The sequence below is a fragment of the Mastigoproctus giganteus genome, chromosome 10, assembly GCF_048544385.1.
Source record: "Mastigoproctus giganteus isolate SK-2022 chromosome 10, ASM4854438v1, whole genome shotgun sequence".
NCBI lineage: Eukaryota > Metazoa > Arthropoda > Arachnida > Uropygi > Thelyphonidae > Mastigoproctus > Mastigoproctus giganteus.
In genome coordinates, this window is record NC_143584.1 from 143,189,018 (window position 1) to 143,216,631 (window position 27,614).

General features: G+C 39.0%; 1 protein-coding gene across 1 annotated transcript in view; it reads right to left on the reverse strand.

Annotated features, from left to right (window-relative positions):
- Positions 1–27,614, reverse strand: part of LOC150079332 (corticotropin-releasing hormone receptor 1-like) — a 370,784-nt gene that overhangs the window by 12,533 nt on the left and 330,637 nt on the right. The window contains exons 9-10 of the mRNA XM_090382673.1: positions 16,568–16,703; positions 4,775–4,816 (exon numbers count right to left, since the gene is read on the reverse strand). Coding sequence (XP_090238799.1) covers positions 4,775–4,816; positions 16,568–16,703 — 178 coding nt within the window. The remainder of the gene's footprint in view (positions 1–4,774; positions 4,817–16,567; positions 16,704–27,614) is intronic.

The following is a 27,614-nucleotide window of genomic DNA, read 5'->3' on the forward strand; positions in this document are numbered from 1 at the left end:
TTTTGTTTTCTAATTTTTTTTTTCTCTAAGGATGACAGTTGTTTCAGATTTAATTGCTTTAGATAGTAGACCAACCTTCGATCATCCTCAACTGACTCCCATCTTTTTATAGAAATTTTGTATATATGCTTAATCTGTCTATTGTCTATACAGTGGCCATCTGTCTGTCTGCATGTATTAATTCGGCTTGTCGCTGATGAATTTTCATGAAAGTTTATATTTGGGCCTTTTAGAAATATTGGTCGAGCTGTCCCAAATTTCATTATAGACTGCCCGACAAAATTAACAGAACACGCAGAAAACTTGGTGTAACTCGTGCAGCTTGCCAGCGCGAAAAAATTTGGTATGGTGGTGTACTATACCAAAGAATAACGATGAAATGAGGAGACAGAGAAAAACTTCGGATAGGAATAAGGAACATTTAGAGAGGTTGTATGGGAATTACCAAAAAGGTCAAATTACAGAAGTCGTCGATATAAGATTCTCGAAAATATGATCACATGACATTAGTACGGCGTATGATCCCCTTCAACGGCTAAACAGGCCTGGCGGGTGAATCGTGCCCGATATAAGGGTGTCTATGAGATTCTGTGGCAACAAATCCCATTCTTCCACCAGCGCAGACTTTGCTTGCCAAGTGACTGAGGAGTTGGCTGTCGGCGTGCAGTGCGATGCCCAAGGGCGTCCCACACATGTTCCAATGGATTTAAGTCTGCCGATCGTGCTGGCCACAGCAGTCGTTGGACATCTTCAGTTTTAAAATATTTCTCCACGACTTGAGATCTATGTACAGTGGCGTTGTCGTGCATGAAAAGAAAACCGGGGCCAACCGCACCCCTAAAAAGTCGCACATAGGGTTCAAGGATCTGTACTCGGTACTTCTGCGCAGTTATGGTACCCCTATCAAAAACATGAAGAAGGGTGCGGCTGTTGATCACTATTCCTTCCCATATGAAAACACCGCCTCCTCCGTAGGTATCCCTTTCTCTGACGTTCGAGGGATGGTACCGCATTCCTTGTTGTCTCCAGATGAATTGAAGTCTAGAATCTGTGTGTAGGCTAAAACCGGACTCATCAGCGAACAGAACTGTACCCCATTTGGCAGTGCTCCAAGTCACATGTTCATGGCACCAGTTTCGACGAACTCTGCGGTGGTTTGAGGTTAATGGCATTTGATTTTTTTGCACTTTGTTGCGGCCTCCAGGGTTTCCCTTATACGCCAAAAGAGGTTAATGGGATTCAAAAAATTCAAATTATTTTATTAGGGCCATACGTAATCTCTTACATATACCCGTTTATGTATTATGACTAAATTGCGTGTGTTTTCTAGTCGATTTGCCTGTTTTGCTGGACGAAAAAAAATCCCCAATTTCTGGGGGAAAAACCTTGCTGTCTACTCCTGAGACCGACTAACTCAGCCACTGAGTGAAAAAAAAAGCCTATTAAAGTTCCTGGCATCATCGACGGGATTTGAACACGGCCTTTTCCACGCGGTGTGGAGAGGACGGTGACGATACCATTATGCTACCCGCGGAAACGGTTAATGGGATCAAAATCAAATTATTATATTAAGGCCACCCGTAATTTCTTACATATACCCGTTTATGTAATATGTCTGTAAATTGCGTGTGGTCTATGGTCGATTTGCCTGTTTTGTTGAACAAAAAAAAACCCCTGCTATCTACGCCTGAGACCGATTAACTCAGCCACGGAGTGAAAAAAGCCCATTAAAGTTCTTCGCGTCATCGACGGGATTTGAACCCGGGCCTTTTCCACCCGGTGTGGAGAGGACGGTGACGATACCACTGTGCTACTCGCGCAGGGTTAATGGGATACAAACCACTGGCTTCCTTGCGTAGAGTGCACTTGATTGAGTCTTCTTAACACAGTCAAGTTGGAAATGTTTTCACCCAGTGGCGTAACCAGTATGGGGCTGCAGCCCCCTCCGAGCCTATACTGTACTCTGATATTTTTACTTTGTATTACTATTTTACATATTTCAAAACACTATTCCAATTTCAATTTAATTACTATTTGACAACACTGCACAAACGAAAGTTCAACTATGCCCCTTACTGTACCGAAGTTATCAGCTCGAGCTCCGAGCGCCACGTACTTTTGCCACCCCGCATCTGACTTTCGCAGCTTTTGTTCAACTGTAAATATGCATAATAAGTAGGTAGGCTAATACCTAACAAGGTTTTCGGCTTAGTTGTAAAGCGACATCAGTGCTAGTTCAGCTTTTGTTTGTATGTGTTTCTTTGGTGTAGTTAAATTTGTGTTTCTGTGCAAATTTATAATCCGCGCTTAGATAAATTTAATCGCAAGAGGCGAAAAATAGAAAGGAGGTAATTAAATTTTAAATTGGTGTAGAAAGTTTATATTGAGTATTTGTAAAAAAATTAGATTTCATTTCGTTGATTCTCACAGCTGCTTTTGTTAGGCATTAATTTACCAGCATGCGTTTATTGACTAAATTACTCAATATAAAAGATGAGCTTTTTACATTAAAAGTAAATGTTCCACATTATATTTCACTTTTTTCTTCATACATACAGTTACAATCCCAAACTTGGTGCTAAGCTTGGGGATCTAGCTTCTAGCAAACTGCATGTAAGAGATACGAAGTCGGTTAAATTGGGACAATGTTGCGTAACTGTGGCCTAATAATGATCCGTTGAAAAATGAATAAAGAAGTTTACTGGAGGATTAAAATTGAGAACTATCTGACCAGCGGCGCAATTTTTATTCGAAAGAAAACTAAAAAAAAAAAAAAAACTAAAACACCTTCCTCAAAAGTTAAAAGCGAAAATTCAAAATTTTACATTTTTTCGAAATTCTCGAAAAAAAAAAATTATTTTTAAACGGGTTAGGCCCCCCAATTACGCAATTTACACCAATTTAACCGACATTGCATCTATTTCTGTTTCCGAGATCCTCATGCTTAGCCTCGAATGTGGATGACTATTATTGGATCTCGAGTTTTGTGACCTTTTTAGATAATTTCTTAAACCAGATCGAGTTTCGTTTTTTAATACATAAGGATGTTTTATCTTCTTTTATGTGTCTCCTTCAATAAAGTAATGTTATTGAAGATATCTATATTCAAAATTTACGGAACTATTTTCATTTTAAGCAGATGACCTTTTAAATAGCGATAACTTGTTAATGAAAATATGTTATTTTCTGAATATAACCTCTGGCAGAAGGAATGTGCGAAAAACTACGAAATACTGTGACCGCCATAGAACCCTTAGCAATATGTAATAAAGATATATATCAGTTACTGAAAATATTTTCCACTTTACCGGTATCCACTGCGAAAGTTGAAAGATCTAATTCAAACTTAAATCGTTTAAAAAGTTATTTAAGAAACCGTATGGGGGAGGAAAGGCTGGAGGGATTAGTTAATCCCGAAGAAGTTATAGATCTTCTTGGAGGCGCCTCTGTAGCCAGGTGAGCAGGAGCAGCAGTGAGTAGCAAACGCTTCTTGATTAGACCGGGGTTCGAGCCCGTAACCACCAAATGCGGAGGATACGGAAAGGTCAGGGAATGACTACCGCATATACCCGGAGCAATATGGCCTTAGTTGCTAATGCTCCTAAAAAACCAAACAACAACAGATCTTCTCGGAGGAAAAAAAAAAAAAAAAAAAGGCGTTTAAATATAAATATATACAGTAACTAGTTTACGTTTCTAGCACCCACTTAGTATTTTGTTCAGTATACTTCATACTTCGTACGCAAAATTGTATATAGGTGTTCGAATACAAATGTATAGTTTAACGTTGGTTTTGCCTATTTTCCTGAAGAGTATAAAATGTTTATTTATTTAGTTTTTTTATTGTAGATCCTTGAAATAAAGTTTGCGAAGACATTTATTTTGTTATTTTATTTATCTATGTTCAATTTGTTTTTAAAGCTAAATAAAAAGACATGCACAAAAAAAAAAAAAAAAATAGTAAAGGGATAATGGTCGGGGGGCGAATATCTGTAAAATTTCGAAATTTCGGGACTAGTAAAATCCTACGTACAATTTTTCTCAGGATGTGCAGCCCCCCCCCCCCCCCCCCCAACAGTGTATTTTATGGTTACGCCACTGTTTTCGCCTGTGGTCGCAGCAACTTCAGGAGATAGTTGACGACAGGACATCGTAGGGTTCCGTCTTGTTGTTAGAGCAAGATAGCAGCTTGTTCTTGTTGACTTAGCCCTCCCTCGGCGACCTTGGTCAGCTCTTCTTGTAATGGTTCCTGTTTCCAGAAACTAATTCCATAGTACCGAGATGACACCACGTGACACATTAAGTGAACGTGCCACCTCCGTTTGCAACTGCCCTGCTTCAAGTCGTCCAATGGCCCGCCATCTTAAAGAATCATCTAAATGACGTTGACTTGCCATCCAGAGTACTGAGATGTGGCTGTCCCACTGAGTAAGCCAAAAGAAATAAATAAATAAATAAAATAAAATAAATAAATAAAAAATAAAGAAAAAAAAAACGGGAATGAAGTGATGTGGTTGAAACTCGTGTTTTTATAGGCATGGATAATTTGCATAATGTGCAGCTCTGTAAGGTTACAGTTACTACAGGTTAGTTACCATCGATCGACTTATATTGGATACTCGGAATTTGCCTGGAAGGGATGCTTATTATATTAAATATTCGCATTCGACGACAGTGTTCACAATACAATATTCATGAAAAACATTTTGTTCTGTTAATTTTGTTTAGTAGTGTAGTAAGTATTAAAGAAGCAAACTGTTAAAATTTTTCTTACCTCGGCGTTTAAGAAACAATGAAGGATTGATACGAAGATTCCCTGGAAAAGAAATAAGATACGTTATGAAATACATACGTTAAAACACAACTCCTATTCATGCTAATTATATATATATATATATATATATATATATAGGTAGTCTGTTCAATTAACATGGACACGAGGCGGATTTGAATGGACATTCTAGGAGCCGCCCTTGCATATACACATGTCCACGTGTCCTGTTCATGCTATTACGAAATTGTAGTAAGCACACAATTCAGCAAAATCTAGGCCTATAAAAAATTGGCTATTCTGTACTGATGCACATGTGCAATATTTCCCTTCATACTAGCCTATGAATTGAATATACGATTAGGTCAAGTTTTAGGATACGATCAAAGAGATTGACTAATAATAACGACAATTTTCATAATAAATAAAACTTAACCAATTTGATTAACGGCGTTCTTTCTTTTAGTCTTTTATGAACAAATGTTCGTGATTGACCTTTCACACTCAGCGATTGGTGAGAGGACCGAAATGGAAGAATTAATGTTACTACAGGTTAGTTTCCATAGTTATTGTAAACGCTAATGATTATTATAGTTCATAAGAATAACCTATTCTGCTCGTTAAAGTCAGCGAATTCATTGGCTAAAGTTTAAGAGCCCATACCTACAGCTATATTCGAAGTAAATGCTCTACTACGATTAGATTCCTAATAGTGGCATACCCCTTTCGATATTTATTAAGGAAGTTGTCAATAACTAGCTTTTCCACAACCTACCCTCACGAAATCGTGTTGCTTTCTGGAATAACTGAAGGGCATAAATTTTGGACAGGGCAACTTGTCCTGACGTCCCTATATTACCAAGCTGTTGTTCATGAGAAAGTTTTACAATGTGTGTCACTTTTACTAAAGTTTCGCCTGTGCTTCTAATGATTTCATCTTTATAATTCATCACTGCATTTATGTGTACTGTATTTTCTTGTAATGCATCATCAGTTTGGAAGAAGGAAATTTTCATCAATCAGTTTTATCAATTTAATATTTGTTGATTTCACCAATAAGTATTAAATTGATATATATACAACCACTGTACATACCGCATACAGTACTATGTCTATTCTATTGTTTTAAATCGAATTGTTTGTCTGAATGTATATTTACGCTGCAATGTAGTAGTTATTCAAGCGTAGGAGAATTAACCTTTCTAGCATTTTGCCAAGTGCTGATAATAGTGCAGCAGGTCTGTAAGAACTAGGTTTATCTGGAGGCTCTTCTCGATAATTCTGAAGTTCGGTTCTTAAGGATAATTCCGAGGTTAGCTTGTTTCCAGGTACCTGGAAATTTGTCTGTTGCGAGGCAGTTGTTAAATAGCTGAAGGATATGATTCGAGTATACCGTGGCTAGTTTTTTTTCATTACTTCAACTACAATGAGGTCATGGCCTGGGCATTTGTTTTCCTTGGTCCTGTCAATGGCAGATTTCAGTTCTTCTAATGTGAAGGGGATTCTGTCACATCAGTTTGGTAGTTATTATTTTCTGCACAGATTTTTATCTGTTCTCCCAGGGGCTGGCTATCTGTGGGGAGGAGCGCTTTCAGGATGTTTTTCATAGTGTCCTCCCATGTGTGGGTTGGGAACCGTCTGATGTTGTCGTAGTTTGCATAATTTCACCTCTTGGGAGCTCGTTTATTACAATCTAGTAAACCACATCCCAGGGGTCGGCATTTCCGGACGTTCCAACCTAGGCACGCCAAGATTCCTTATTTTTGAGTCTAATCTGTGCTGTGCAAGTGTTACTGAAGTTTCTTACTGTTCTCTTAGTGATTATATTTATTGTTGGGGCCACTTGGGTCGTGATCTTTGAAACCTTTCTTGTCCGGTGTATCCTGCGCCTGACGATCTCAAGCGCATGGCACCACCAGGGGACAGTATATTTTCTACGCCATTTTTTCCTCATAGTGGAGTTGCAGGCATTAAATATGATATCAGTTTATCACAGTGATCTGCAGGGGATAGCTGGTCGAAAGCCTAAGGTGGAAGACTTAACAGGCTGGACCTCAGGGATTCCTGAAATGTTTCTCAGTTGGACCTTTTGATGTTAAATCTGGTGATGGATGCAAATTGCCGATCATCCTCGGACATAACAGAACTGATGACTGTAAAGGCACTGACAATGGCCAGCAGCTGGTAGACTTTTCAGCAACAACACCCTTTTGTGGTGCTATGTTGCCCACACAGCCTCCCTACTTTTAGCAGTATCCTGTGGGAAAGCGACATTGGCTGCATGGGTGTTAGCGCACCAGGCTAAAAGTTTTAGCCCGGTGATCAGAGGTAAGCCAAGCTTCTTGGATCCGCCAGTCAATAAATTTTTTAGCAGTTGACCCTGTGGCTAGTGTGACGTCAATGTCGCTCTCGCACAGGGTGCTGCTAAAAGTAGAGCGGTTGTGTGTGCGATTTAGCATCACAAAGGGCGTTGTTGCTAAAAAGTCCTCCAGTTGCTGGCTATTCCAGTTGCAGGGGCTATACTCTCTCCTGGTATACCGTAGAGAGAGAGAGAGAGAGAGAGAGAGAGAGAGAGAGAGAGAGAGAGAGAGAGAGAGAGAGAGAGAGAGAGAGAGAGAGAGAGAGAGAAGTAGAAAGGAATCACCAAGAAAGAGAAGAATGATGATATCCAGCTCAGGACCCTGGGTGTGCCAAGCCCATATTCACCACATGTGAGCCCCTGGTGGAGCATAGAGCGACTGCAGGGCAGGAGGCAGAGGGTTGCGATTAATGGTTATTCTTCAGATTGGGCTAACATTAAGAAGTGGGGTTTTCCAAAGATCGGTACTGGAACGTATCTGTGGTTTTTGCTTTTCTGAAATGACATCGACGAAGGGATACCGGACGTGATGTCAAAATTTACAGATAGCGTCAAGATTGGTAGAGTAGTTAATAGTAGTTGTAGTTTAAGTTAATAGTAGTTAATTATGGTGTAACAGGACGACTACAGGGATGATTCTTATACATTTAGTGAGGTTCAATTAAAAATAGTTGAATAAGAAAGGAATTAGGGAGTTACGATACCGTCAGACATATCGAACACCTGCTTGTAAAAATAGGGAGGTCATAATCCTTGTATAAGGCAATTGTAAAAGACTAGATTGTAGGAAGTTTTCTTTTAGCCAGTTGTTAATTACTGGAGTAAGTTGCTTCCATAGGTGATTGAGGTTGACAGCTTGGAAAAATTCAAAAGACAGCTGGACAGGCACCTACGTGAGGAAGGAATGGCATAGGTATTTTATTTATTTATTATATATTTTTAATTTATTATTATTATAATTTTTTTTTGGTCGGTGCAGCAAAAGCCTGGGTCTTCTTTGCACCAAATGGTATTTACACCTCTTTGCACTAATACTGTCATTGGGCTCTAAAACATTCAATTTGCGTTTGTCGAGAGTTATTATTATCATCAGTTTATTTCTCTTAGGAGAACACCCGGTTACAGCTACTGGCTAGAGGGTGAAAATACATATACAACTATTTTACAAAAATACATCTATGTTACAATTATAAAATACATGAAATACATAATATCTGATTTATAACTACATTTTATCTGGAAAATACACTATTTGAGTTATTAATTATTCGCAAATACTTTTACTACTTAACTACTGTAAACTGGTAAGAACATACCGTGACAATTGAAGCATACCTTCTGCTTAAACACACACAAGTGGGAGTTTTACCATATTTACATAAACACAAATATTTACAGCAGCCAAAACAACGTACAGCATATGAAACAACAGGAATGACCGTGATACGGCAAAATAAAAATTTTAAAGTTCAATTTTCCAGCAGTCTTCTTCTTCTGTGGGGATTAGAGTTGTGTAGGTAGGCCAATCCTTACACATTGATGAGGTCGGGTTTCCTAAAGCCCAGTGGCTTGTGCCTGGCCTAACAAGGTGCTGAAACTGTATCCTTACATCTGTATTTGCCAGTAAGAGTTTCTGAGAACTTCCTTTCTGTAGGATTTGCAATTGCAGAGCTTTTCAGGATTGATGTTGAGGTTGTTAAATAGCTGGATGGTGTTTGCTGGAAAGAATCTTCCGAGGCTATCCAACTGCGTAAATGCCGCTTTCAGTTGTGGTTCTTTATCTGCAACTCGTCTTGATTTTTCGCCGGGTATTTTTATCCACTCTCGGCCTTTCGGTGCATCCAGTCGTCCCGTTAAAAGCTGAGCGAGGGTCATTATGTTCCTTGACGTGATTATTTGTCTCCAGGGTGTGACCTCTAAATTGGAGTATAGTATAGCTCTTGAGATGGTAAAAGGTTTAGCTGAAATTCTGTTCAGCCATCTCAAGAGCCAGTATTCGAGTCCTAGAAAGGCTTTGATACTGCTTTCGGGAGCTGAAGACCAGATTTGTGTGGCGTATAGGGGAATAGGAGTAACACATCTGTTGATGTATTGCTTCATCAGACCGCGGTCTCTAATACCGGTGAGCTCTTGCCTGGTTGCCCAAAGCGCCGCGTATGTTTTGTTGCGGATGTATGCGAAGTGCGGGCGAAAGGTTAGGCCTTCATCCCACTTGAGACCAAGATCAACGTGTGTCTGTGCCTTTTGGACGAGGATGCCGTTCACAAATATTTCCATTTTGTTTGGCTTTATTTTATTTGTGAAAGTCATATGTGCCGTCTTTTTTCCATTCAACTGCAGCCCGATACAATCTAGGTACTCTTGAAGTTCTTTTATTTTAGTATTAGCCACTTGGTTGTGGTAGTCAGCTGATTTCTGATCTCCTGAGGTAATAAAAAATTTTATATCATCGGCGTATGTGATGAAGTGCTTCTTGTTCTGGGCTAAGAAGGGTTCAAGGGCTATGGCAAAAAGTGTGGCAGACAAAACTCCGCCTTGCGGGACCCCTTTATCCACCTCATACATTGCGCACATGTTTCCGTTTGTCACTGCAATTTGTCTTCGCCGAAGAGTGCTCTTTAATAAATGGAGGACATTTCCTGCAATGTGAAAGTAGTCCCGCAGAATGACTATGAGAGCTGGGATGGATATGTTATCATACGCGGAAGCCACATCTAAAAAGACTACGTCCACCTGCTGCTTGCTGTTTAGTGCTTGTTGGATCCTTAGCAGTGTCCCCATGAGATTGGTGATGGTCGATCTCTGTGGAAGTACTGAGTGCAGGTATTCTGGCCTGTGCTTGAAGCAATGCTCGATAATGGTGTGCAGGATTGTTTTTTCAAAGATTTTTTGCAGAGAGCATCCGATAGCGATTGGTCTGAAGTCTTTTACAGATTTTGGGTTTTTTATTTTGGGGATAGGTTTTACAAAGTAGCTTTTCCACAGCGTCGGGAAGCTCTCCTCCATCAAAATTCTCTGGAAAATGTGTAGTAGTACATCGATGATGTAACAGCTACAGATTTTGATCATAAATAGTGGGAAATTATCTGGCCCAATCGTTGCTTTATTTGGGAGGCTGTTGATTGCACTTTTTAGGTTGTCTCTGCTAATGCTGATTTCCTTTAGATGTTCATTGTTAGTGACAATCCGATTACTATTGATAGATTCTTTAAGTTCTTTACTGTACTGTAATGGTCACGTGTTTCTTCTGTTTTTCGTCTTTATTTATACCACAATATATCTTCCTGTATTTGTATAGTAATATTGAAACGCATTTCCAATTATGGCAACCAGTTACACAACATGCGGAATTCTCATGAGGTAAGCCACCACATTTATTTAAAAATTCTTCGCCGAAGTTAATCGGAATATACTGTTTCATGGGTTGAGCTGTTAATTACGGTAAAGTACGAAAAAGGTTTTATCTAAAACTTTCTTCAATTTAATGCCCTACTATATTCCATTAAAGCAAATAAATGAAGGCATAACTGATGGAATTTTTAACCTCCCAATAAAAAAGATTGATGGAAGGAAATTATTTGAAACGTTAGAAATGCGTTCATTCATTTTTCCTTATGATGATTCTTTTAAATTGTTAATCAATAGTTTTTAATTCAAATATAGCAATTAAGTTTGAATTAAGGCGAAATATAAAATTTTCCAATATGTATCTTGAAGCGCATGAAACCTCCCCGCCACCAATTTTCTTTCAACGTCTGAGGCGGTGTTCACTTTTATCTTAGCTTCCAATACGCTAATGTAAAGACAGATGCGTGGTTAAACTACAACTTTTAATAAGTTCGTGTAATTACTTTTCTAAAAATCGTAGTCATACAGGTAATATTAATATTGCGAAAGCATGGTTTCCATTCGATCCATAAACTAATTTTTCCGTTATGTGGCATTTTGGTAAATGATTAATTTCGTAGTTAAAAGACATGTAAGGCTTACTTTCGTTGTTATGTTAAATAAAACTGTCTGCTTCATTAATTCCATAGCCAGTATTCATTAATAATGTAACAGTTTTCAGGACTTCATATAAATAAACTAGACACACAGATTTCTAAAAACTTATGAACCAGGCGAGAGGGTGCATAAGTTCACGTGCTTTGAGTACCGGGGTTCAAGCCTGTGACTGCTAATTACGGTGCTGTTTCTCGTATTCTCTGTGAAGAAAATTTATTTATTTAAAATTTATACTCTGTGACGATGAAGCTGTTAAAAATCGTTTTCTTTTACACAACTAATTATCCGAAGTTCGTGAGTTATACTCTTACCATTACTCATCTTGCATTGCGGTATAGTAAAGAATAGTTAGTGGTGGTAAGCTGTTCGATATCTAGTTTGATAATATTCGCGTTGTTTTAGTCAGTAATATATTACTTAAGTAAATAATTGATGCTAGGAGTAGTAGTTATTGTTTCTAAATGGAATCTATTGATCTGAATCGTACTTGATGTTCACATTGGGCTAAACCTTGAGATTGTAAAACTTTGAACAAAATGAAGCTTTATATTACTTTAACTGGATTCCCCCCCACCCCCAATGTCATAACCCTGGAGAAACTACTCACATCAAGAATGTACGCACCCAAACCTTTCCGAAATTATTTCTGTTTCTCGCAGCCAAAGAATAGCACACCGAACCGTGGTGAGGCCTGCTCAGAAGCCTGCAACGGATATTCCTGTCCAACACGCTAAATCGTGTAAACCGGCTCCGCATAGATATCGAGCGACTGTGCCATTAAGACCTATAGAACTATCATTTATACTGGCTTACTAGGATGAAGTTCTACACTTCAAATTGTGTGAATAAATAAATGGTTAGCATAGACATTGAAGGCTACAGTTTTTGCTGTCCTTCAATTAAGTTTCTGATCAGATGGATTAGTTCCAATACCCACTTAAAGCATAGACGAAACCTCTCCGTGGGAGCCCAGTCGGCACGATTCAGATTCATCGCCGTCACCCATTCATTTGGAATAGCTTGGTTTCAGTTCACGTCGACGACTTGTGGAATTTCGCTAGTCCCTTCATTTCAGGTCGTAGTTAGCCGATCTCAGGCGGAGCGTGTTACTTTAGCCCCCACCCGAAAACCGGCCTGTAACATACACTTTCTACAAACATAATATACTTACGGTTATGAGCGCACTCTTGGAAGCCTTAATCCAATATTTATATAGATGTAGGTTCGAACGAAGCCCCTGACTGCTAAATACGGTCGATCTGCCAACCTGCACTGGACCAGCGTGGCAGATTATGGTCCATTTCCCTCAGCATGAATTGTTGAGGAGCTTGCTTTTATCCTGCAATGGATTGATAATGGCTGCTGCTTACCCTTTTAGGTTCGAATTAAGGATGTGCAGAAAACTTTTATCTCATAAGTTCTATGCTAGTTTCACAGTCAGCCTGCATTGTTAGTGATGCTACAGGTAAAGCTCAGTTTTTTTACTTTTGCAAATTTCTTAAATATACTTAAATATATTTTAACGTTTTTTTTAAGTTTAAATATATTTTAACGTACTCGTTGCCCAAAAATTTAGAAACCTTTGGAATTGGTGTCAGCAGATAATTAAATACGGTATGCAAATGTCAGTTGTCATCAAATGATATTGTATATCGTTGTTCCTCGTGATCATACCATATGATCACAAGTTCCTTGGTGTCAGATAAATACTGCATGCGTTTTTTGGACTTCTTAGTCGATACGATCTAGCGCAAGACATTCCGATTGCCTCTCTAACATGCTGTTGTAGAAAGCAGTCATCTATACAAAAGCCATGTTAATGTGTGAATGATCAATCTATAAGTTCCAGGCAATATCTGAAAAGTTAAAATCCCCATTATGAGACAATATGATTTACTGATATTACTCTATTAGTCTGTATAGCTGCTTGTCATGCTCATCGCAGCCCTATAACACGCTCCTACTCTTATTTTTGTTTTCGCCGTGTCACATTTCACATCAAATTGACTCAACATTGCACTGCCCACTGTGAACAGAACGTACTGCTCTATATTTTGTTTCTTAACTAAGAGCATAAATCCTCGCCCCCTACATCTACTAACTTGTTCAAACCTTCTTTAAATTTAAATAATTAATCTTTATTTGTATATTTACCGTATAATACATATACAGGAAACTAAATTCTACACACCATGGCAATTAATGCCGGGCTATTAACATAACTTATATATTTATATGGATTTATACATATAATTAATGCTACATTAACCAGTGATTAGTTGTTAATTAATATTACTCTTTTCATCACATAATATTAAATCCTAGTACCTCAGAGAGTGTCAAGAATAGTCTGGTGTCCATTATTGTTCATAACGATCAGTGTGATGTGAATTATAAAAGTGTCTATTATAAAACAGTGTCACTGCTATACTGTACTATAACAAGATATTAGCATCGACGTCGAGATTATTACCAGTGCAAGAGAAAGCGACGGGTGGCGGCGTCTTCAGATCATCATGCACAGAATTTTTTAGCATTTTTGATGGATATTGCTGGGGATGGGCAGTAGCAGTATAAAGCATCCCTTAGAATTATATATTGTATACTAATATGGTATCACGCTTCACAGGCATCTATAAACTATCTTGCAATAGATATTTTCTCTCCTAACACTGAGACCTCTTTCTCTCTCTTCCTCCCCTCCCACACACGCCACTAAACCAGCCTCTGTAGTTCACGGCAGAACTCTTCACGACATAGGTCGACTTTAGCAGGACTAGACCCCAAACTGAACCCAGAACTCCAACAGCAAAAACAACCACAACTTCCCCTTTTCTTGCGCGAAAACCTTATTTATTTCCTTCTCATTTACTTATCTCCGTCTGTCTAATTTAAACCTGACCCAATCACAGTGTTATTCTTTAAACTTACTTTTTTCAATTGTCAGTAACTCACATTCTGTTTTTCCCATACAGTGGTTGTTGTTATTTGGATTTTTTTTTAGCATTAGCAACTAAGGCCATATTGCTCCGGGGATATGCGGTGGTCATTACCTGACCTTTCCGCATCCTCCGTATTTGGTGGTCACGGGCTCGAATCCCTGTCTAATCAAGAAGTGTGTGTTACGCACTGCTGCTCCTGCTCACCTGGCTACGGAGGCTCCTCAATACATCGGAACTCTTTCATCATTTACCTCTAGATCACCTGCTGAGCACACCTTTGAACTGCTCCATACCGACGTTCTTCCCCAAAATGCACTGTGTTGCGTCCTCAAGTAGCGTGGTAATATAGGGATTAAACTATTGTTCCGAAGCTTTTAATTTTAATTTACTCCCTCACCTGACTATACCATTACATTTGACTCAGTCTCACATGAGCGGCTGCTTTATAAGTTGGAGCAGGTTGGAATCACAGGGAAAATCCTCAGAAGGACAGCTGGATAGCTTCAGGGCAGGATGCAGAGGGTTGTGATAAATGGTTATTCCTCAGATTGGGTTGATGTAAGAAGTGGGGTTCTCCAAGGATCAGTATTAGGACCACTGTTGTTTTTGATTTTCATAAATGACATCGATGAAGGGATAGAGAACGTGATATCTAAATTTGCAGATGACGTAAAGATTGGTATAGTAATTAATGATCACCACCAAGCAGAGCTTCAGAGTAACCTAGATAGACGTCAAGGATGGTCAGAAAAATGGCAGCTATGCTTTAATCCAGCAAAGTGTAAAGTATTACACCTGGGGAACAGTAACCTCAAAATAACTGATACATTTGGCAGAGTTGAACTAAAACCGGTAGTGGAGGAAAGGGACTTGGGTGTTACGATACGGTCAAACGTTAAGTTCTCCGAGCATTGTAGACAGGTTGCAAGGAAAGCCCATGGTGTCCTATCGATGATTTATCGAACAATTATTAGTAGAGATAAGGACGTCATAATCCCATTATATAAGGCTGTTGTTAGACCACACTTGGAATACCGTGTTCAAGTGTGGAAACTGCACCTAAAAAAAGAGATCTAGCTTGAAAGGGTCCAAAGACGGGTAAATCGCCTGGTGAGATCGGCTTCGAGGAAAGACTTCGAATATGTGGGTTGCAGAGCTTGGAAAATAGGCACCTTAGAGGAGACTTCACTGAGGTGTTTAAGGCTCTGAGAGGTATAAGTAAAATGAATGAAGACGAAATTTTCACGGTTATAAATGATTCTAGAACTTGGGGCCATGAATTCAAGTTACGGGGGGAGGGAGATGTTTAGACTGGATTGCAGGAAGTTTTATTTTAGCCAACGAGTTATAAATTACTTTAATAAGTTGCCTACAAGGGTGGTAGACGGTGACAGTTTGGGGAAATTCAAAAGTCAGCTGGATAATTATCGGCGGGAGGAGGGAAACGCATAGGTTGTCTATTTCTTTTTCTCTTATTAATTATTTAAAAAAAATTCTTATTATTATTATTTTATTTTTCTTATTTTTTATTTTATTTTATTTTATTGGCTGGTGCAGCATATGCCATAGGCTTCCTTGCACCATGTGGCCATTGCTAATACTATTGTTTACCATGTGCCTTACCGCCAAGCCTAATCCCACTAATGGATTTCCGTATTGATGTTTTCTTTATTCCTTAAGTGCTTTATTTCCACACACTATTCTTACTTAGAGAAATATACTTGTATGACTTTGTCTTGCATATTCGCTGGCAGAATTCGAATTTCTGTGCATCTTCCATGAATTATATTAAATTTTAGTTTGAAAATATACTGATTTGGTCACTAGATGGCGCTGATTATCATTGGAAAGCGTGATTCTTGCCATCATTCTTACTGTTTCGGAATTAATTGCCTTGATATGCGATACAGTACTTAGAATAATTTAAATTAGGAACAAAATGCTTGATGTTTAAGAATCTGAAGGTTATTTATTTATTTTTTTTTTCATATCTTCTTTTCTTCTCCTTTCATAAGAGAAAATGCTTCTTAGCGTTTTTCTTCTTTTATAAATGAAAACTTAACAACTTTCTGTATTCTTCTTTTTCTTGGTGATTCCCTTCTAATTCTGACTCTTGTTCTTTCTTTCTTTCTCTCTCTCTCTCTCTCTCAGGGTAATTCAGGTATTTTTTTTTTTTTTAGGCTTCCTTGTACTATACAGCCAATAATCATAATAATAATAATGTTCGTAGAGAAAAATCTTTATTCGGACACAAATTATCGGGTTAATTTTGCCACTTAAGAGGAAATAATTTGGTATGTATCGTTATGACCGACTGGGCGAGCGCAAGAGAGCCTATTTTGCCAAATGACAATTTTTGAATTTCCATTAATTTTAAAGCGAAGTATCAATATTCATTTGCAAATTGTCAAGACTATTTTGAAATTGCTCAGCGGTTATTAATTAATTCTTCATTATTCTGAAGAATTAATGAGAGGAGAAGGTCCTTACCTGTGAAGACTGCAATATAGCATTTGCAATCATGTATGCTTGCTCCAACGTGGCTTCATCTTGGGGATTTATGCAGAACAACAGATAGGGAATTCCTAGGAGTGGGAACAGAATGCAAGTAGCATGAATCGCTCTCCTGTAAAGCAAAAGGTAATTCATATTAAGAAATTTAGTGCCAACAACTGTATAATGATTTCTTTCAAAGTATGAAAAAAAAAAAAAAAAAAAAAAAAGATTTTTCCTATTTAACATGTCTGTAGCTATGATGGGGATACGACTTCGAATAAGTCATATGCCATGCTTATCAAATCCTGTTGTTATTTGGTTTTTAGGAGCATTAGCAACTAAGGCCATATTGCTCCGGGAATATGCGGTCTATGCGGTATCTACATGGCCTGTAATCCGGGAATCTACATGCGGTATCTACATGGCCTGTAATCCGCATATTCCATGGCCCGAGAATATGCGGTATCTACATGGCCTGTAATCAGTAAAGTGGTGTATAAACCTGCGATGTACCATGCTGGAGCCTTAGGGTAGATCTGTGTTTTTGAGGTAAGAATTTTGTAGTGATGGAGCCTTTGGGGTGGTATTCCATCTGTTTTGCCAGGCGTTAAGAAGATGGACTGCAAGGTCTCTTTTTTTCTTCTTTGATGGTGTTTGCTCGGTTAGTAGTGAAATCCAGGATGGTAGCAGGGAGCCCCTTTGCGAGCCGGTAGTGCAAGCCTTTGAATTACCTCCCGGTCCAGAGGGAGAACTCGTGCCTGAACTTGGAGCGCTGGCTTGCTTACCGTGCAGCAGGCACGGGTGATACTGAGAATGCTATTATGATTGGTTAGTGTTTAGAAATAAACGATTCTTTAATTTACTGTTCAGTTTCCTGTAAGCTGCAGCAAACAAAAGAACTTGGTTCAGAGCTTAAACTAAACTTCTTCTGCCCGTAACTCGAACATGACGAATTAATGATTGCAAACCTGTTCTCCGCATGAACTAAGCTAGTCTATCTTTAACAAAGATGTGATATAAATATCATTAGTTGGTCTGGATATTAGTAGGTACTGTGTGTGTGTGTGTGTGTGTGTGTGTGTGTTTTCCTTAATCTTCTTGATTCTCACTGATAGTAGTCTGAATTCATATTATCTTAAGATAATCTAATCGATCAGTCATTTTATTTTCCTAATTATCTTCAAGAAATATATATGTTAAGTCTGCTCTGAATGTGAAGAGTCAGTAGTGCAGCTCTCTCTGTAACCTTTCAATATTTCGATCAACGAAAGAGAGCCATACCTCATGATGATTGATTAGAAGCATTCTGTTCAATGATTGACCAGCGTAGGTTTAGGTTGAAAACAGGCTTTGGCAGCTGTTAATTCTTTACTAATGCGCATAATATCCAGGGTGGCCTTACGATCTTAGCTGGATTTGCGCAGACTCATTAGTAATGAATCAACTAACTTCGAAAATAAGTTTTATTGGCTTTTCATAGGTGTTTTTTCTTTTTTTCAGAATGCAAAATTTAGGGTAAGTCGAAAGTAGTTTCACAACTAAGTTTGAAAATGTAGTCGCTATAGTTAACGTGCTGACAGGGACATTTAAAATAAAGTCGGAATTTTTCATACTGTATGTTATTAAGTAGCCATATGCGGTGCTGCTGTACTATAAATAGAAATGGTGACTAGTGCAGGAAAAGCACTGCTTTTTTAATTGAAGAAACGAAGTGTGCTAGTCACGTCACAGGCAAAGTGAACACTCACGCATGAGTGCGTGTAGAAAGGCGAAAATTCAATTTGGTTTTGGAATAATCCGTGACAGTCCAAAAGTTGATCTGTTTTCTGCTGCAAGTTGTGGAAAGGTGTACTGCTCGTTCTTGTTCGCAGAAAAAAAACAGTGACTGAACGATCCCGTGTATCAAGACATGCTGGGGAATTATCTGATCCTACAAATTTTTCAAGATGGTCCCGGCAACAATGTACTCTTCCAACAAGATGGCGCGCTCACTCACTCCGCTAAGGAAGGATGATCATGGCTGTCTGGCAGGATCTTCGCTTTCCTCCGGTCGGTGTGTAGGGTGAGCAGGTACAGTTGTGGCCAGTTTGCTCAATGTACCTGATACAATTGGACTTCTTTTTGTGAGGTTACGTTTAGGACGGGATGTAAAAGGCTACCTTTCATCCCTTGCCCTGGTGTGAACGAGCTGATGAGAAGGATCACTACAGCGATAGTTATCGTTAGGATGTGCGCCGCACTGCTGAAACTCATATAGAAATGTTGTAACTGTTACTTTCATTGCAACCTTGGGTTTTACTAAATTTCTCCCAGTACAAGCTTCTTATAATGTAAAGATAAGAAGTTTAAGACACCAAATGTGGGAAGCCACTTTTGACTTATGCGGTATTATTGTATGGCAAAGAAATTCGATTTTTATGCAAAATACTGAAAGTTATATTTTGTTTAAAAACGTTTTTATATTATACAGGGTGAGTCACTACCAGTGCGACAAACTTGCAGGAGGTGTAGGGGTCACAAAGACGAATCGGAATCACATAGTATTGCAGGGTCCGAAATGCCTTCGTCATGCGGCAGAAGACGTTGAACGGGAGGTCGCGTGAACAGCGATCCCGCTGGAAGTCAGCATTTGCGAACCGGTTCCCGAGGCAGTAGGATGGACGAGTATTCAAACGTTGAACTGGCCGACATGCACCTCGCGTATGGAGCTGCGGACTGTAACGGGCGCGCCGCTCTGCGCTTGTACCAGGAACGTTTCCCGCACAGGCGTGTCTCATCATACGATTTTCGCACGTGTGCACAGAAGGTTACGTGAGACTGGTTGTTTCACGAGAGGTACCATGAATCGAGAGCGAACGACGAGGACGCCAGACAATGAGGAGAATGTCCTATGTCTTGCAGAAGGCAATCCGAGTACGAGTACTCGAGTGATAGGCCAACGATTGGGTATTTCCCAATCCACTGTATCCATACAGTGTCAACTGTATGGATACTGTCAACAAACCAAATGAGTTCATACCATCTGCAACGCGTCCAATCATTGGAGCCTGCGGATTATCCACTCCGGAGGACTTTTGCTACTTGGTTTCTTCAACAGAAACGGTTCGCAAATGCTGACTTCCAGCGGGATCGCTGTTCTCGCGACCTCCCGTTCAACGTCCTCTACCGCATGACGAAGGCATTTCGGACCCTGCAATGCTATGTGATTCGGATTCGTCTTTGTGCCCCTACACCTGAAAGTTTGTCGCACTGGAGTTGAATTACCCTGTATAACATAAGAATTATTTTCTTAGAAAAATATTGAATCGGCTTCAACCAGTTGGACTCGGTTTCGGTCAAATTGATTGAAATAAAGTGGTGGCTCCAATGTTAAAAGTTTGATTTTTCTTGATTATCTGTTACAATGTAAGGGAAGTAGCGTAACTGAATACACTGTTCAAGGAGAAGATTGCTTCTTTTTTATTTTTATTTTAATGCTGTCATTAAAAGCTTCAGAATTTGCAATCACGCTATGGTTTCAGCCATACAGTGATTCCATGCATCTTAAACAGAGGGCGCAAAGATTTCTCTTCTTACACTATGCTTGTCCTTTTCCGCATAACAGCTTCAGAATTTGCAATCACGCTATGGTTTCAGCCATACAGTGATTCCATGCATCTTAAACAGAGGGCGCAAAGATTTCTCTTCTTACATTATGCCTGTCCTTTTCCGCATAACAGCTGTGCTATGTGGTGAACACACCGTATGTTTCATAAGAATAATATTGCACAGAATCATAAGTAGTAAGAATAGGAGCAAAATATATGTAATTCTGATTAAAAAAAAAACAGAAAAATTTAAACATCGAATGTCCCCCACTTTCAGTTTCGAACGCGGCGTTTCTGTTACAGCGGGACGCCGCGTCCATGTGAGGCGCCTTTGTGCAAAGTCTTATCGGCGCCTCCCCCATAAAGTTTAATAAATAATTGTAAATAGAATGTATTTCGAAATGATCACTGAACGCACAGCTAAATACATTTTGTAATTTAAAAACTGCAACTATGTTCTAACACTTTACAACAAAAAATTTCGTTTATCAGAATGTTTATCATTCTATTTCTTATAATTGACTATGATATATGAGTTTTCACTCATATATGATTATTTTTTTTAATGAAAACTCCAAACACGAAAGTATTAGAACCTATTGTGTTAAGTACTGTGCATGGGTTGGAGGTTGAGAAGATGAAATAAGATATTTGTTGACATTAGACATGAACTTCTGTAGACTGTAATTTTCAGGAAATACGTATGTAGGAAGGTAGTTCCAGAAAACAGAAGTTGAATGAATAAACGAGGAAGATGAAAAGTTGGTTCTGTGAGTTTGAAGTTGGACACTAAAAGATGTTGACCGGTTGCAGCACGTGTTCGGACTGCTTTGAAACAGAGAGCAGGAAATTATAGAAGCCAATTCAGAAGAACAGTACCCATAGAAGTATCTATAGAAAAGGCATGAAACAGAACGTCTGTGAGACAGAGTGAAGAGACTCTGTTAGAGATGAGCCATTAATTAATCTAACTGCCCTCTTTTTAATGGAACCTAGAAGCTTGAGAGAAGTTTTGGGGGAACTGCCCCAAATGTAGGAACAATATTCCATGATACGGCGGATTTGCAATTTGTAGAGAGTGAACAGCAGTTTGGAAGAAAAGTAACACCGAGAACGAAAGAGAGAACCCAGTTTTTTAGATGCAGAGGAAGCGATATTTGTAATGTGCTTATGCCAAGAGAGATTAGAAGTCAGGGTAATCCCTGATGAAGATATGTGACCTTGTCTAGAAATCTGATTGTCATCGAAAATAAGCATAGGAGCAGAAGAATCCTTTTTGCAAGATATGACAGGACTGAGTTTTAGAAGTATTGAAATCAACTAAGTTGCCTTTGCTCCACTGAAGAATTACCTGGCGATCACCATTTAACGAACTGGTAGCGGATATTCGAGAAGTTGAAGCTGTTTGAGCAGAGCAAGGTTTGAGCAAACTGGAATGTGGAATGCAATGTGCTATCATCGGCAAAACTATGAATAGGATTTCCAGTCGATGGAAGAGGTTCATTAATCTACTAGAGGAAAAGAGCGGAAGAAAGAACTGAACCTTGGGGAACGCGATCTACCATCACCCGCAGTGAACGGTCAGAGAGAAAACTAGATACCCAATTTCAAAAAAAAGTTGGCAAACCATAAGACGGAAGCTTATTTAGAAGATCTTTATGCCAAACATGATCGATCGAAAGCCTTTGAAATTTCAAGCGCGTCTGGTTGAGTTTCACCAAACCTTTCCATCAAATTTGTCCATAGAGGGGTAAAAAAGCCAGAATATCACCAGTGGATCCATACTGACGATTGTTGATCAGATGAAAGGTTTCTAGATAGTTTAGGAGTTGGCTGTTAATTGATTTCTCCATTACTTTATAAAGAGTAGAAGTAATTGCAATGGGGCGATAATTGGATGGGTGGGATTTGTCCCCCTTTTTAGCAACTGGCTGGATATTAGCAAATTTCCAAGCAGAAGGAAAAATACCTTTGGAATAAGAAAGGGAAAAAGGCTACAGAGAAGACAGAGAACAGGAGTAAGTTCAGGAGCACAGGTTTTGAGAACAAGTGGAAAAATACCATCAGCACCTGGAGCTATCTTAGCACGAAGATTGTTCAAAATCCTTCTGACATCCTTTTGACGGAAGACCACAGAAGGCATTGAATGGAGCGTGTTGGGAATGGTGGGAGGTGTTTTACCAAAATCTCTAATACACGAGTTGAAAGAAAAATAGGGTTTTTATCCTTGGTTGAAGTGTCCATAGAACCATCTGGTTTTGATAGAGATGGGCAAAAGTTGCGGCCAATAGCTTTGGCAAGAGTCCAGAATGCTAGGCTACCATTTGGACAAGAAGCAAGTTTTTTACTTTTAACCTGTTCAAAATCTAGTTTGGACTGATTAATAGCTGCTTTAAACTTGTTGTGAGCTTTGGTGTAGGCAGAAAATGAACCTGGAGATTTTGGATGAAAGTCAATTGCGATATGCAACATTCTTATCTTGAACCGGTCATACTTCAGCATATTTATTGGTAAAACAAGGTTTAAATAAAGGAAAAGATTTTAAGATGGAATGTGGAACAAAGTATTTCATCCCTAAAAGAATAATTTCACTAAAATGATCTGAGGAAACAGTGATATCAGAAGATTTAAAACAGTAATCCAACCAAGGAAGAGAAGAAATGAAATCTCGTAGATCAATCCATTTTGTATTCTTGTAATGCCGAACAACACGAGGTTGGGAATAGCCATGAGAGAAAGGCTCTATTGGAGATGAGACCATCACCAAGTTGTGAAATGAGGTGCCCAGAGGACCACTCACCTCGACCGTGTGTTTAGAAGGGTTGTTTGTGAGAAAAAGATCAAGCGTTTTGGCTGTGTTGTTAGGATTGCTGGTATTCTGGTAGGTAAATGAACAATTTGTGCGTGGTCATTAGCAATTGCAAAAGCCTCAACATCTCGACCAGCTGGGTCCGTGTGAGTAGAAAATGGAAGCCAGCTGGCGTTGTGAACTTTAAAATCAGCAAGGAAAATTACCTCACTGTTAGGAAAGCTGGATTGAGGAAAGTCAGGTTTCAAAGAGAGGAAGTCAAAGGGTTCAAGTGATTAGTGGAGTTGGGAGAATGATAGTGAATTTGATAAAATGTGGTAGAGAGATTTTAAGCCAGAGAAGATCGAAAAGAGGAGCTTCCAAATTACTAAGTCTCTGACAGGAAATATCAGAACGGACATATGCACAAGTACCACCTTTGAAGCAAAAGGACAAATACAGTGAATAATGCGGAAAACTGAGATGAGCAGTGGTTGAATCAAATGATGACTGAGATTCTGTTAGAAAAAGTACAGCGGGTTTGGCAGACTAAGTAGAATTGGGAATCATTGAAATTATACCTGTAACCACGTATATCTGTGAAATTAATGAGGAAGTGTTTGGGAAGGTTTAGATATTTTCGCCGATAAGTTTTTTCCTATTAGTTTGACAATTCATGGTATATTCAGTTGTAAGAAAAGTGGGGGGGGGGGAAGGTACATGCTGTATGAAGTAATGACATTTTTGAATATGGCATACACATGATAAGAATATACCCAGCTCCTTGATATAACGTGGCCTCGATAATTCCCCCCGAATACACCCTACTCCCGCCAGTCACTATCTGGCAGAGTAGAGGCATTGAGATTATATACACTAGCTGATCCGGAAGCCTCCTAGAGAGTTGCCAATAGGGTCGGTCCGGTGTACTAACTAGCGGCCGGCCCGCGAACACCGTTTTAGAGCTGCACCCACGAAATGTCAGAAAGATTGGATCTCGCCATGATGTTCATCATAACCTCAAAAGACATTAGTCATACCGCGTGATGGAAGAGATGGGGGAAGGGGTTACAGGAGACTAAACATGGGTTACACCACTTCAAGCCTCCAATAAGCAAAGTGGTGGTATTGCACCTGTTGATGAGAATCATCTACCACCTAGTATTGACTGGTAATACAAGAGGGGGCGGCTTCTTCCGTGTGGTGTGGGCGCCACACCTCGTCCTCTGCTTACGTTGGCTCGCACATGGGTGATCACCCACAATGTGCTAGGTGCCGTATTTCAGGACTCGAACATGGGAGTTATACCCACGGTTACTAACAGTCCCACCATCGTGAAATGCAAGCAGAGGATTTGGCGTCAAGGACCATAAAGAATTATGAGTGAAAAACAAAGAAGATTATATGAGCGAAACCTCAAGGATTATATGAGTGAAAACAAATTTTAAATGATAAAATTGAAAGAGGATTTTTTTTTATTTATTTTATTTATTAACACACAACTGTATTTACATTCTCAAGATACATATTAATCAATTTATATACAGATTTTATATACATACTCTTATATATACTGTAGTCTTACTGTACATTTGATTGTGTGTGTCCTGATATGAAGGGTGGCTCCTAGGCATAAGCCCATCTCCACCTATTACTCCTGTGATAGCTCAGAACCTCTGCAAAACAGGCCTGAAAAAAAGTGTTATGTCAGGCCATTTCGCCACCAGGGACTAACCGACACCTGGATGAACCATTCTCTGTGTGTGCTGTAATGCACAAATCCTGCACCTACCGGAAGTAGTGCTATACTGGTAGGTGCCAGCAATCCCGCCCCCAAGCTGCCCAAACTTGGAGGCCAGCGAAAAAAAAAAAAAAAAAAAAAAATCCAACTAGGAACAATGTACACTTGTTGAAACAAAAGCAACATTATACAATTATTTACATGTAAATAGCAAATACATACACTTAGAATGACATTAACTTGACAATAACACTTAGAAAACATTAAAATTAATACTTAGATTAACATTATCTCCACTTAGAGTCCATCCACAACTGCAAGCCTGCATTTGGGTATCCAGGAGCGGAAGATCATCTCGCACTGTAAACAAGAAACATCCTATAAAGATGACATTACACGAAGGGTTCTGTCGTCGAATGTGCAGCATTTCCCTTAATTGGGATCCTGCAATAGATTTCTTAACTCCTGTCTTCTTTTTAAAACTTTGGCCGAGAATTCCTGAAGCAAAGCAAAGATGTCTCACCTCTGAACCAAGAGAGGTAAATTATTCTCCATGAGGTTTGGTAACCTATTTAGTAATTCCTGCCTCTCTGAAGTATACAGTCTTCATTCAAGGATGACATGTCTCCAAGATTCAACCTCACAGAACGAACAGTAGGGGTCAGGTTCTAATCCTCTTTCAAATAGTTTGGCCCTTAAGCCATGTCCAGTGATTAAGTAACTCGTCGTCATGGTGGGAGCAAACCAAAAAGAGGAGAATAATGACTATAGAATCATCTAAATTTATTTTAATTTTTAAGATTTGTAAATTGGTTATATTCCTGATGTCCCCTTCCCCACCGCCACCATCTTGATTAGGTGCCTTTGTGAGCAACCTGTACGCCCGCACTCGGCGGCTATAGGTCGCAGCGTATCTTATTAAAAGGGATAATATCAAGGACAGGGGACTGATAAATTACTTTCCGTTTTGAAGCTCTGTGTTTCGCAACATTTGTCATTTATCACTTCGCATGTTATTCAAACTGAGAGGGACGTATCTATTTATTCGATTTAAAATGACAGTTGCGATTTCTGCAATACGTAAGATTATGAAATATTTATCAATTAAGTAATATTTCTGAAAGATTTTATCGAAATTATCTGAGGTTTAATCATAAGGGAGGCCACGTTATTCTTTTTTTTTTTTTTCGAAATCATCTTCTTTTATCTACTCAATATTTAGTTAGATTTCTCTCGAAGGAAAGAATATTGTTTTGAAATATATAGTATAAATAAAGCAACTTGACATCAGTTTGATTGATATAACAAAGAAAGTGAAGAGTCGCGAAGTATCGGAAATACGCTACATCAGGAAGAAAATGTAACTGTTTCAGTTCTTTGTTCTTAAAATTTGCCATCAAATTGAGGATTTTTGATTCGCTTAATATATATGTTAAGGACTTTGGGTTCTAATCCCAGTTTGCTGTAAGTCATCATCAGCCATTTTCAATCCACTACAGGATGAAGGCCTCTCCAGCAACTTTTCAGTTCCTTCTGTTTTGTGCAATGGCCATCCATTTACTATCCACAAACTCATGAATTTCATCTGTCTATCTCCGTTGTTGTATTCCTGGTTTCTTCTAGCTCCTCTTGGGTACCATTCTCTTATTTTCTTAGTCCATCTGTCATGTCTTCGAGCTATATGTCATGCCCAAGACCATTTTAGTTTTTTAATTTTGATAAGAATGTCCTTTGCTTGAGTTTGCTGCCTAATCCATGTGTTTCTCTTCTTATCTAACAGTCTGATTCCCAATATACTTCGCTGTGTAGTTCTCAGCTTCTCTTCCATTCTTTTGGTGAGTGCCCAAGTTTCACTTCCATAAGTCATGGTGGGGAGTATACATTGGTTCATTATTTTACGTTTGAGACAAATTGGGATATTGCTCCTCAGTATGTGACTATATTTCCTGAATGCTATCCATCCAAAATTTATTCTTTCCTTGACTTCCAGCCATTTATCATTATTACAGCTAATGACTTGTCCTAGATAAGTATATTGACTCCACCTTTTCAATTACTGCTCCTTCAATCATTATATCCTTTTCTGTGGCATACTTGTTCATCATTACTTTTGTTTTAGCCATATGCATCTATAGTCCAAAATCCTTACTAACTCTGCATAACTGACTAAGGTTTTCCTCGAATTTTTTGGGATCGTGGTTTATGACCACAATGTTATCTGCAAATCGTAAATGGTTTAGGTATTCTCCATTCACATTGACTCCTTTCGGCGACCAGTCTAATCTTCTGAACGCTTCCTCAAGGGCAGCAGTAAACAACTCCGGAGATATTGTGTCTCCTTGTCGAACTCCTTTCTCAATTTTAAATTTACTACTGTCTTTGTCTAGTCTAATAAAGGAGGTAGCATTCTCATATATTTTCTTCAAAATCATAATACTGTATATGGGGTATCTATGCCTTGGCTTTCCAGTGCTCGAAACATTGCCTTATGCTGTATGTAGTCAAATGCCTTTCATAATCCACAAATGCCAGGCATAATGGTGTTTTATATTCATTTGCTTTCTCTATTAGCTGCGATATAACGTGAAGATGATCCATAATTGAGAATCCTGTCCTAAAGCCACCTTTCTTTTTCGGTTGATTCTCATCAAGTATTCTTTCTAATCTGTTAGTAATGACCCTTGTGAACAACTTGTAGATGTGGGATAACAAGATAATTTGTCTATAATTTCCAATTTCTGATTTATCTCCTTTCTTATGCAGCAAAACTATGATTGCATTATTCCACTGCTTAGGCGTCACACCTTTTCTAATGCACTCTGTGAAGAGCCTTGCTAGTTTTTGTGTTATGTCTCTTCCTCCCAATTTTAACAACTCTACAGTAACTTCATCTTACCCCGGGAAGATGAAGTTACTGTAGAGTTT